Source organism: Hetaerina americana, unplaced genomic scaffold (genome assembly GCF_022747635.1).
Source record: "Hetaerina americana unplaced genomic scaffold, ioHetAmer1.1.p SCAF_4, whole genome shotgun sequence".
Lineage (NCBI taxonomy): Eukaryota > Metazoa > Arthropoda > Insecta > Odonata > Calopterygidae > Hetaerina > Hetaerina americana.
Genome location: NW_027286985.1, coordinates 57951232 through 57963906, shown reverse-complemented (window position 1 = coordinate 57963906; position 12675 = coordinate 57951232). Strand labels below are relative to the sequence as shown.

General features: G+C 35.8%; 1 protein-coding gene across 2 annotated transcripts in view; it reads right to left on the bottom strand.

The window, feature by feature from the left end:
* Positions 1 to 1253: 1253 nt before the first annotated feature.
* Positions 1254 to 12675, bottom strand: part of l(3)80Fg (dnaJ homolog subfamily C member 16 l(3)80Fg) — a 36687-nt gene continuing 25265 nt past the window's right edge. For both annotated transcript variants that reach the window (XM_071590663.1, XM_071590664.1), the window contains exons 10-14: positions 11849 to 12142; positions 7240 to 7450; positions 5484 to 5621; positions 4675 to 4811; positions 1254 to 3326 (exon numbers count right to left, since the gene is read on the bottom strand). In XM_071590663.1, coding sequence (XP_071446764.1) covers positions 3263 to 3326; positions 4675 to 4811; positions 5484 to 5621; positions 7240 to 7450; positions 11849 to 12142 — 844 coding nt within the window. In that variant the 3' untranslated portion in view covers positions 1254 to 3262. The remainder of the gene's footprint in view (positions 3327 to 4674; positions 4812 to 5483; positions 5622 to 7239; positions 7451 to 11848; positions 12143 to 12675) is intronic.

Below are 12675 nucleotides of genomic sequence, written 5' to 3'. Positions count from 1 at the left end.
ATAAAGCTGACCTAAATGTCAAAAATTGGAATTGGCTGCTGAGGGCTTCTTGAAAGGCTAGCAAGTCACAATAAACTTTCTCAGCAGCATCTGGTTGAACTACAAATTAAAACAAGGCAATACACATTCACAATAAACATCCCACTCCAGGGACCCATTGAAGTTGAATTATGAAGGGAAATAAATGAAGGCAATCACACCATGAAGACAAATTCTGCAGCAAAAACAACAATGTTGGTAGGTGATTTGAACTAGTGCAGGCGAACTATAACAGGGGTTCAATTCCGAAAGGGAACATTGGAAATGGTCTCCTTCATAAATTTTTAATGTCATGTTCTGAAATAATAATATCATGAAACCTTTCCCAATGGAAATTCTAAACCATTACATTTCATTCAATAAAAATTACTGTCAGCATGGAAGTAAAATTTAATCAAAGGCATAAGTGGGAGGGAACGGGTAGACAAGTAAAACATTTCAGGCTAGTCATTACAACCCAGCTACGCTGATATGTTTCATTTCTGCCCTTGCGATCACAACTAATTTTTACTAATTCAATTGAACTGCTTTTCTAAGATGAATCCAGCATCGAAAACTCATGACGTAATTATATTCTTTATCTACAATGGCCTACCATAAGATAACAAAGGTTTTTTCTCAATTCCTTAACCAACTTCAATGATTTCAGCGGCAACTACTGGGGGAGTAAAGTGGGAAACATTAAAAAATTGAAATATATTGCAACTCCATGCACTATTTCCTATTGCAAATTCAAGAGAGTAATGTACATTTAATTTGCTGATTTCATAGTATATCATATAATTTTATTTTTTTCATCAGAGAATGAATTTCATAATTTTGTGATTTATTAGCTCACTAAAAAAGAGAGAATAATCAAGTAACAATAAAAATCTCTTTAAATTTTAATATATTTTTTATACCCATTAGTAATGTAAATTGTTTTTATTTGTTAAACACTACTTAAAACCGCAGAAAACCCTGCATTAAAATGTTAACACTCCCTTCTCGCTTGAAGCTTGGTGGAATTATACATTTGCAAAATGATCAGTAGGATCATCATATTTAAAATTGTGAAGACCTGATAAAGTTACCCATTTTTGTAGGATATGTAATAATTAAATTTCCAGAGAGAAAGAAAAAAAATGTTTTTTTTTAACTTGAAAAGGAACAGCATGTGAAAGTAAACAGAAATGTTTGCATCAAAACACAAAAAAGAGCTAACTTTTTTCAGCTGAGTTTTAAATACATTTATTTATTGATAATATAACTTGATGCATGGTTTTTAATAGAATGTTCACCACACTATGAGACTAAAAATAATAAAGAATGGTAAACAAATCATAATTCAGTATTTTTAACAAGGGAAATCTGGGAAAAGACAAAAATCCATCTGGTTAGAGCAGCCATATCATATGATTTTCATTCTTATTCCATGACAAAATCAGACTCAACTTACTCTTAATTATTTATGGCATACAGATGAGGAGCATTCCCAGCATTTCCTGACAAGTATATGTACGAGCATTTAAACAATTTATTCGTGCCATTCAGAAAATGTTTGCTTCAAGGTACCCTCCATCCTCTCTAGATAAGATTAAATTGAAAAGAATGGCCCCTGAAAGTCAATATAAAACAATCTTCAATCACGTTAGACTTAAAAGAACATGCTTTTGTCAAACTTGAGTGCTGTGTCACAAGAGTGAGTGAATAGTATCCGGATTTAGAAGATTGGAGTGTCATTACATCATTTTGGAATAGCATCATTGTTTTCATGGGTACAAATTGTGTTCCAGACATTGTGCTGCCAAATTTCAAGAAGGAACATTCTATACTGTAGAAAGTCATAGTATCTGATGTATACACACATTATCTACATGCCGATCCCTTCTCGGGTAGGCCCAGGAACAGATGCAACAATGAAATTTATCCCTGTTTATTTAACAAACTTACCCAAATGGGCTAATTAGCTTTTCAATGCTGAACATGAAAAACTTTTCCTTGCAGCTGTTTAGTGACAATGATGACAAGCCAATAAAGGTAGGAGCAGCTGCTGGCTACCCATGTTCTGATTCTGCATTATCCCATCTCTAAGGTACTACAGTGGCACTTGGAATACTTTACAAAAAGGCTGAGAAAGAAGAACCCTCATTAATCAGAATACACAGGCATTTCCTTCTGTCAAATACTTTACAGCTGCCAAATTTCAACACTGCACTGCACCTGTCTCTTCGCATGTCTTTTAAATTTCAAAGCTATATAAATAAATAAGAAAGACAAGTTAACCTCGGGCAATTAATTTAGTGGATATGTAACACAAAATTCCAACATGGAAGTCAATAAAGTTGCCACAATATTTTGTGGAGGTATACAAGTATTTTTTTACTTCTTTTGGCCAAATATATTGTAATCCTACAAAAAACATACATTAAACTATTTACCTGGCATTCGATATGCTCAGATGCATACTCAGTGCGGGACCAATCCAACACTGAAGCCAAAAATGTAGCTTTCACCATGCCTTAACAAATAAAACTCCTCAACCCATGTGAAAACACTAAAACACACAAGAACTGAATTTTGCATCAGCCTTATGGATTACCACAACTGGTTACCTTGAGCTGGTCACGGAGACCAGAGAATGCAGAAAAACCTCACACTCCAACATCATCTCATATGCACTCCTGCCCCTTTTTCCATTCATACAAATCCATTTATATGTAATGGCAGAGTAACGAATTATGTACAGGGTTTTTTTCCTCTCAATACTTATTTCATTGGCAACAATTCTAAGATACAACAACAGACACAGTCTTTGAATCGGCGATACTTGCCCCTACCACAACATCATAATATATCACTGGTCAAGTCTTTTTGTTGACAATCCCATTTACACAATTTTTCATTTTTTAAATTTTTCTGAGGCACATGGTCATCAATAGGAAGGCAAGAGAGGCAGCATGCATTGTATCTCAGCATTGCCAGGTTATGTTGCTCTTTTCTTTTATGTCCCAGGTGAGAGATTGAGGAGAGAATGAAAGCAATGACTCCAGAAATCCAGCAACTATTGACAAAAAAAAAGGAATGGGTCTTTCAATGCTTCATTCTTTTATCAGTGATTTCTCTTTTTTATTTCTTTCAGAAGTCCTCTCACTCATGCCCATACTCTTCGAGGGTTGCTTTTTAGTGCAGTCGTGAGAGCAAGCGAGCGACCAAGGGAAGGGAGGGTATTCTCACGTCAAGCTCAGTCCCCAGGGCTCACGTCTTCAAACTCAATGTCAGCATGTTGCGGCTGTGGATTATGGTGACTGATGAGGAGATGAGAACCAAGAAAAAACAACTTTAATTTCCACAAAAAAACCCCTTCCTTTCAAATCTTTCAAATTCAATTTGCAACTCTCTTTTCTCATCTCTCATAAGTAAACTCTAAAAAGTGTATTTCCTTATCATTGAAGAGAGAGATCTATAGTCATTTGGATTTTCCAAAAAACCTCTAAAACAAATGAGACATCTATACCCCGCTCACCATTTCAACAGATTTGAAATTGACACATTAAACGGGAAAAGGCAAAAAAATACTTCTCTTTATGCAGAAAGAAGATAATGAGTCATAAAACACTTTTTAATCCTGTCATATGTAGAGAAGGACTCACGTTTGGGTTTATGCATACATATTTGCTTGATTATTTCTTGTATGCTTTTGTTATATATAATTCACATAAATTTAATGAGAAATTGAAAATAACTACTAACCTACTTAGTTCACTTTTTAATGATCAAACAACTTAATTTGCTATCTAGATAAGGGATAGGAAATGAAAAAATCGCAATCAAAAAAAAAGGGAGACATGAAAAAATCCCCTGAAATATGATGTAAAAGCTACAGTTAGTCACTAATGAAACAGCACGTGAAACTTTCGGCAGCTATCAAAAAAATCATTACATTTACTCAATTTATTCTTCTGTGAATATAGGAAAATATTCTTTTAATATTACCATGTTCTTGCCACTCCATTTGAGAACAAACTTGAAATAACTGACTGATAATTTGAGTGAACTGGCAGCATCTCATGTAGTTATTGAAAGATTCAGAATAAACAGCTCTGAGGCAACTTGACCTCAGGCAATAATAAATATTTTCCTCAAGCAAAAGTTGGCAGCCTGAGGCCTTTTTATTTGGCGCTGATGCAGTTACCATGGGTGAAGCATGGATAATGGGATTCAACAAAGAGTTGAGCCTTTAAGGTACCATCAACAACTTTTAATCATTACATTGAAAGGAAGGGTTTGAGCATGGCACCAACGCAAGATATGGCACATCAATAAACATACTTTCCCACCACCAACAATAAAAATGCTCAAACATTTTTACCACAATGCCTCCACCACAAGTCATTGTGCAGCCACCGACTATTACCAAATGAAGACGAAGTGCTGCCAGCAAAATGCATGGTCATGTGACAACAGAGTCCAGGGTCCCAGCACTGGTGGCAGCACCCACCCATAAATTTGACCTGCAGGGTCTTGCAGTGTGGGGGACAAAGGGAGTGAGTGAACACCTTGATGCACCACCGTGCAATGGAGGTGCATGTGGGGGGTGCATGAAGCAAGTGTGCTCACACGGGAGGTTTGGTTTGCGTCTGTGTCTCTCCTTACTTTGGGGGGAAGTCTGGCCAGTAGTTGACGTAGTATCGGTGCGTGCTGCCCTCAAAGAGTCGGTCCAGCCAGTTTGGAAGGCCATCCAGCAAGTTGCCCTGGAACACAACGTTGCTGTACTTGTCCAACAAGGGTTCCTTGATTGTACGTGCATGCGCAAGCATGATTGGTTGGAGGAAGCCGCAGTCACGCAAGGACGGCAACCAATGAGAGAGAGAGAAAAAAAAAATGGGGGTCGTGAGAGGGACTGTGCTGATGGAAGTCACCCTCAGATGTCCAAACGAAGAACGCTTGGAGGGCAAGAGGGAGGGGTGGAGAGAGGGAGACTCATGATGAGAGGGAGAGGATATGCAAGGGAAGCACAAAAGGATTGCGTTAACATGGACCTCAAGTCTTCTTCAACAACTATCAACAATCTGAGACTGGAAAACTGCTCACTTTTCATGATTTTACGAAGTGGCAGTTAACCCGAAATAGATACAATCAGGGTAATTGTATCTAACTCAAACAACATGCAAGTAATTAAATTTCCTTAACATATGGACTCAACTGACTGCTTGTAACATGACTGGCAAATGAGTAGCAGGGGGTAGGAAGCAGCAGTAATATATCACTACTCCAAAGACCATAATTCTCCTTACAAGCTCATGAAAGCAATTCAATTTCCATGGTTTACATAAACATATTTACAGCATGACAGATTGAAATTTTTAAGATAAAAAAGTCTATCATTTCCCACTAATCGCTTCTAAATTGACACTGCTCCTTGATCCATGCAACCAATAGCTGTACATTAAGGTTCAACATACCTCCTCTAGTTGTTTATCCCCTTGCTCCAAATCTGATGTTTCTGTATCATCTGATTCACTTGTGTCAAACCCCATGAAGGCTCCATTAGCTGCATTTGCCTCCGAGTTACTGAAGTGCTTGGTCATTTTGACCATCCGCTATAATGATAAATTGCCTTGATAATTAATAAATTACTAGAACATAATTATGGTCATCTTGGCCTTTTTCATTTAAACTACATTGCTTCACACAATCTTAATTGTCATAGCAGAGTATCATGCTCAAATATATGCTTCCCTTTATTACTACATTGTCCTTATGTGATTACAGGGTGGCCACTCATCATTTACTTTCCCATTCCATACACTCTCCCGATTTTCCTGATGAAAATAATGCCCTTACTCCTTAATATTCTCTCAAGGGTTGGGATCTCATCAGGTATTATCCTTACTCATCGCTGTTCAGAGCTACTAGTATTACTGTATTCTGTCTTGATTTATAATTTGGGTTATTGAGCACCGCTTTCATGGGAAATGACATAACATGGCAAGCATGAAGTGCTCTCATGATTAAAAGATAAATCACTCTCATTGGGGATTCCAAATTCTCATTTTACATCCTGATTCAAATATAAAATTTCTGACAAGTTCAAAAATTCACCTCTTTTCTTTATTTACTCTAAAATTATTTATGAGATTGAATAAACCCAGTTGATAGAGCTCCTCTGCATATTATTCAAGCAGATTCTTGAAAGAGATTAAATACCCGAAGAATAGTTTTTATCTTATCTATCCATTATTTATAAAAAGGGGAGCAAAGAAGACTCAAACAGTAATAAGGGGATTAGTGTGATGGCCTACATCACTAGAAGTTTTAGCAGCATTTACCATAGGATAATCCCGTACGGGTCATATCTTTAGCAGCAAATAAGTGAGAAGATTCATGAGATTGATCCGGAAGTTCATTTGATATTTGTTGACTTTGAAAAGGTTAAGAAAATTTTTTTATGAGAAGATAATTTAGGTTTAAATCTTAAAAAAATTGTTTACATCAGCCCTTGTTTTCTCAATGTAAAAAATTACAGCAAAATCTCAAAAACAATAAAAAGACCACTTTAAAGGCTAACATACATTGAATATTCCATGAATTGCGACTGTCGTTTTAATAACATAGTTAGATCACAATTGTTTATATAAATGTATCCAATTCCAAAATTCCATTTTTTTAAATAAACCAAATCCAATTATGATTCGTAGAAAAAATTCAATTGTAGTGAAAATTGATCCAGAATTCTATTATTTACTTCAGAGTCCTATAAAATAAAAGAATTTGTCTAAGGCTTGAATTTATGCTATTTTTTCGATACGAGTAAAAAAAAATTATTTCATCATTAGGTAAATATGGTATTCCAAAAAATTACATACATTGAAAACTTATTCATTGGCAGAGAGCTAATTTAGATTAAAGGTTACATTAAATGTAATTTAGAACAACTAATGAGAGAGAAACAAGACAAATATTTAACTAGACCAGCAATTAAATTCACACATTGTACTTGTCCGGGATCTTGGCCAGATACTTTTTCCCAGGTCTGTAATTCATTCCTAGATATATCTAGTTTATACCTAACTTATTCTGTTTCTTCAAATTTTCTCAAATAGTTATGCAATTTCAACTTCAATTATCTACTAACTATCATAGTTAGTCCCATATTGTAGTCCCAAGCGTGACCACAAAAAACACAAGTTTTAAAGTGAAAACAGAAACATACTTTACCTTGGAGCCTTTTCCTTTGGAACACTCAGGATGCTTTGCATGATACATGCAGAAGTACTTCCGGTGCCCATTGAGTGATAACACAGTTCCAATACAATTCTTTGGGTTGATGTTCAACTCTCGTGGCTCGAGGAGACTAAGTGTCAATAGTCTCTTGTACCAATCCAGACCTCGCTCCAGGGAGATGTAACCAAACATGAGAGTTTTGTTTCTACAAGCAGAGAGATATTTGCCATAAGTGTTTCACTTACACAAATCTAATCCAACAGATTATGAATAAGCCCAGGGAAGAAAGGCACCAATTAAACATTAACTTAGTTTCTCCAATAAACAAAATGTGGTTGACACATGAACAATATAATGCATTGAAACTCAATTTACACACACTGTTATAACTTTTACTATTACTCTCATGGAGCTCTTCCAATCTCCTTGAGAGACTTCCTGATTTCAGCTCATAATTGAGAGCAAGACATTCCACATATGTAAAAAACAATTCAAAACAGCTATTGAAACCCTATTTATACTCTACCTAGTTTTATTGCAATACACAGAGAACAGAATCATGATACCTTCACAAGTGTATAATGGTGATTATGACAATATACATGACACTTTATTAAATGCAAATGATACAATGAAAATATACGAGGGTGGTCCCAGAATTACCCGCCCTGACCTAGAGATGGAGGTAGTTGTTGGAAAAATATCACTGTATTAGAAATTACACAATCTAGAAAGCATTTGTTTCAAGTTTGAAGATGCCACATTGTTAAGTATTTGTTTGTAAGGAATCAATAGTGAACATTTTCAGTGAGTTTGTGAAAATGGAGAAAATTGGTCATCATTTTGTGATACAATACTTTTATTAGAAAGGCCTCAGTCCAAGCAATATAAAAGCTGAACTGGATTCTACTCTGGGTGAGTCTGCTCCTTCATTTACAACAGTAAAATATTGGGTAGCAGAGTTTAAACGAGGCCATATGAGCTGTTAAGACGAGCATCGCATTGGTCGACCAAATGAGGTGATGAGCCCAGAAACGGAAAAGAATTTCCACAAAGGTGATACTGGATGATAGTCAACTGGAAGTACATGAGCTAGCAGATATAGTAAGCATTTCAAAAAGTGCAGTACAATGCATTCACACTGAAAATTTGGACATGATAAAGCTGTGTGCAAGATGGATTTTGCTCACACTCGAGCAAAACCAGTGTTGTGACGATGTTTCAATTGAGTGTTTAGCAAAGTTTCACAGCAACAAAGCAGAATTTTTGTGCCATTTCAAAACCATGGACGAAACATGGGTCGATTACTTCAAACCCGCGACAAAAGAACAATCAAAACAATGGATTCAAAAAGCAACTAAAACCGGCTCCAAAGAAGGTGAAGACTGTTTCATCTGCAGGCAAGGTCATGGCGTTGGTTTTTTGGGATGCACAAGGGATAATTTTCATTGACTATCTTGAAAAAGGAAAAACTATCAATGGCGAGTATTATGTGAACTTAATGCAATGTTTGAAGAGAGAAATCAAGCAAAAGCAGCCGCATTTGGCTAAGAAGAAAGTGTTGTTTCACCAAGACAATGCGCCAGCTCACAAATCCATTATTGAACTGGCCAAAATTCATGAATTAAAGTTTTAATTGCTCCCTCATGCACCCTATTCGCCAGATTTGGCCCCCTCCGATTATTTTCCGTCTGCAAACTTGAAAAAATGGCTCAGAAGTCAAAGATTTTCCAACCATGAAGATGTGATGTCAGCAGTTAATGGCTATTTTCAGGAGCAAGAAAGTTCAAATTAGAAAAAGAGTATCGAACTTATAAACATCGCTGGGTTAAGTGTATAGAGCTGAAAGGAGATGTTGCAAAATAAATACATTCTTTTCCTAAATTTTTGTGTTTTCTTTACTGGGTCGGGCATTTCTGGGATTGCTCTAGTAAGGTTTTGAATCAATTGTTACAACAAGTGTCATCATGGTACGCTGTATACTTTGAAATACATAACTTTATTGCTTAAAAAGTAGTCCGAATTGTCTCTGAATACCTTTCTTTGATTATTGTAAGGATTAGAATACATTTTCCCTCAGAAGCACAAGATATTAAGCAGCTTTTGTGTTCCTAGAAATATTCCACAAAACCTTTTATGTTACATCACTATGCACTGTAGGGCCTTTATCAGTGAGGAGACGGGCCTTTCATTTGGAACCGTCCACACCATTGTAACAGAGGATCTTGCGATGAGGAAAGTGTGCGCGAAGCTGGTGCCGAAAGTCTTGAGCGAGGAACAAAAACTGTCACGGGTGGCAATTTTGCAAGAAATTTCAGACTGCGTCCAGGAAGATGAAGATTTTCTCGTTATTACCTCAAAGGTTCGACTCCATTGAGGCGGTTCAAGCGGCGAAGACAAAGGCTCCCAACAGTATTCCGAAAACTGACTTCCAGTGGGCTTTTGATGAGTGGCAGTAGCACCGAACTATTTGTATCGATGCAGGAGGAATGTTTTTTTAAGATTATTAAGTAATTGTAATGATGACTGCAATAAATTTTGATTCTTGGAACCAATCCCGATACTTCTTGTACGGACCCTGTACATGCATTGAAAATTGAAAATGGGTGTTTTTAATACAAATTTTGATAATATCAAATACAACAGAAACTAATATCGCTCAAAAAATTAAAATGACAATAACCCCATGGAATCTTAAGAGAAATGATTGTCATGCATTTAAACTTGGATTCATGAATAACGCTCCAGAATATGGACAGCTAAAGACAATTAAATCCTGCAATGTTGAATTTCTGGCATTCTACAATGAACACAAGCTGATATATGTGTAGCTGCTTATTTTTAATGTAATGATTCAATTTTTTTGTACTGTGTGTTAACATCAAAATGCTTTGATCTTATGCAGTCTGATCCATTTTTTTTTAAATATTCTAACCTGAAAAAGCATATTGCGTCTCATGAGCCAGGAAATATGGCAACACTCTACATTGTGATGGAAGCATTAATGACAGTGAATTATTGCTTCCTTAAGAAAGCTTATGAAAATCAACTCTCACTTAACATCATTGAAAATAAACTTGATTTTAAAATGACATTAATATTGATGCTTCCCTGCTCTTATAAAAGAATCAAGAATCTACAGTATTTTCATTTATCTGTAGTTAAGTACAGGTCCAAATACTATCACAACCATTCTCATATTTTAGCACTGCATTTTGGCATGTAATGAAGTTTGTAAGAGGGCGCTGCTAATTTCAGTATATGAATATTTTTTAATGTCATTTAAGTTAGTGACAATTGCGAATGATTCCCTTTGAAATCAATGATTATGAATCCTCACTCACCTCTTCTGTTCTATTGTCTGACTGAGGTTAGTGTCTGAATCAATAACAACATTATCAGAATTGTTTTGAGGCCCTTTACAAATAGAAAAAAAGTTTTACATTCAGACTAATACAGAACAGTAAACTCTCAATTATACATGCACAGATTATCCATTTTGAAGATTATCCAAGCTACTTTATTACCAGCACCTCGAAATTTTAATAAAATTACATTCTTAAAGATAATTAAATGGTTTGAAACTTCGATATCCTTTTTAAAAAATACTTTTTTTCAAATGCCTTAACTTACTTATTTGTTCAAAATTCCACAAAAAGCAAAAGTTGTCAACAATATTTAATATTTTAATGTAAAATTTTTGAACTATTCCATTATCATTTTCCTTGCAATCCTTAGCCCCAAAATTTCCATATTTTCCCTCATGGTGAGCAAATAAAGAGTTTTACTATGCAACAAATAAGTCATCAACTATCTACAATGCATAATTTAAATCGGTATCATATGATAATATACCTTTTAAAAATTGATTCTTTGGCAGTCATTTGTTTTTTCCTGACGACGTGATTGGTTAAGCTTTCTGAGGAAAATACTTTCAGGTATTCACTTTATGATAGTTCTTTTTTACAGCCAATCTATAATTCCACCTTTATAAAATGACTGAAAAACCGAAGAAATGCACTCTTTATTTCTAAAAAAACTGAAATTAACATGGAATGAAAGAGGAGAGTTTCTATTCACAACCATTTATGTCACAACCATATTTTCTGTGTATTTCGATTATCCATGCTTCATTATGCATCCATAATCATGAGAAATCAAGAGTTTCCTGCACTTAAAACCCAATTCTGAGTAAATTTACCATATTTGAATCGATGACTTCATTCTAGTGAACAAAAATTTGGCATCAAAACCAGCCTCAATGCAATTAATTTAGTAGTCAAGCCTCAAGTACACTACTAAATAATAACCATAATGAAGGACATATCATTATCAGTATTTCGATTAACGATTGGTTTACTGCAGCCCTCCATTCTTCTCTATTCAGTGTTAACTCCCTCACCCCTTGATAGCTTTCCTCTTTTACATCATCCTTGATTGAAACAAACGTATTAGGAAAAGGGAGTAGGTCCAAGATAGAACCACTTATTCTTCACTTAAATTGATAACGTGAAATAAAGTTTAGGAAGTAGAAAAATGTTGCCTTGGAAATGTAAAGACATTGAAGCATCTCAATGGAATGGATGAAAAAAAAGAAGCATACTTGCGGTACGGCCACACTATCTTGTGGAAGGCAAGCAACAACTTCTTCCTCGAGTCATTGTCCACAAGTAGGATGACTGTGCGGCACCCTGGCTTGAGCAGTCGAACCATTCCATTATATGTCTCGGCTCGAAGTTCATGGAGCCGCAGCTGGGAATTATTACTGGATGTCGTCTGCTGAGACTGGCAGAACATTGGTGTGGCAGATGGTTCAGGTGGTACTGCTTCCCCATCCTTTGGTTTACGGTTTCGATTCTGCCGCCGTTGCTCTTGCACGCTTTCCTCTTCCATCCGCCTGCAATATTCATATTTTGGACATTTGAAAGCACTTCCTGGTCAGAGATCAGCTATACAAGAACATGCACTCTAGAAGACTGACAACACTTAGCAGAGCAACTCCCAGGTGAGGTTCCTCAGAAAACTGGTTTGATATGAGAACTCACCTGGGATTTCACAAAAATTTTGAAAACATATGAAAAAATGAAAACTTCTTTACCAGATGCATAAATTACGATTGATAATATTTTAACAAGTCTTATCAATAGTAATCTGAAATACCTGATGTAACCTGTTGAAAACCAACAAGTCAAATGAAAAATAGGCAACCTTCATCATGCTTTTTAACTGAAACTGGAAAACAAAGATAAGCCATAAATAATTATTAATACAGTTGGTACTGTACTATGCACTCAATTTATATTGGGTCAAGGTTACGTTGAATTTGCTTCACAGAGTTCTCTGTGAAGAAGCTAGTGACCTACACATGAATACTGTCATTCTGACTGCACATGTCCTTGTAAATTTGAGGATTCCCATTGGAAATCTAAT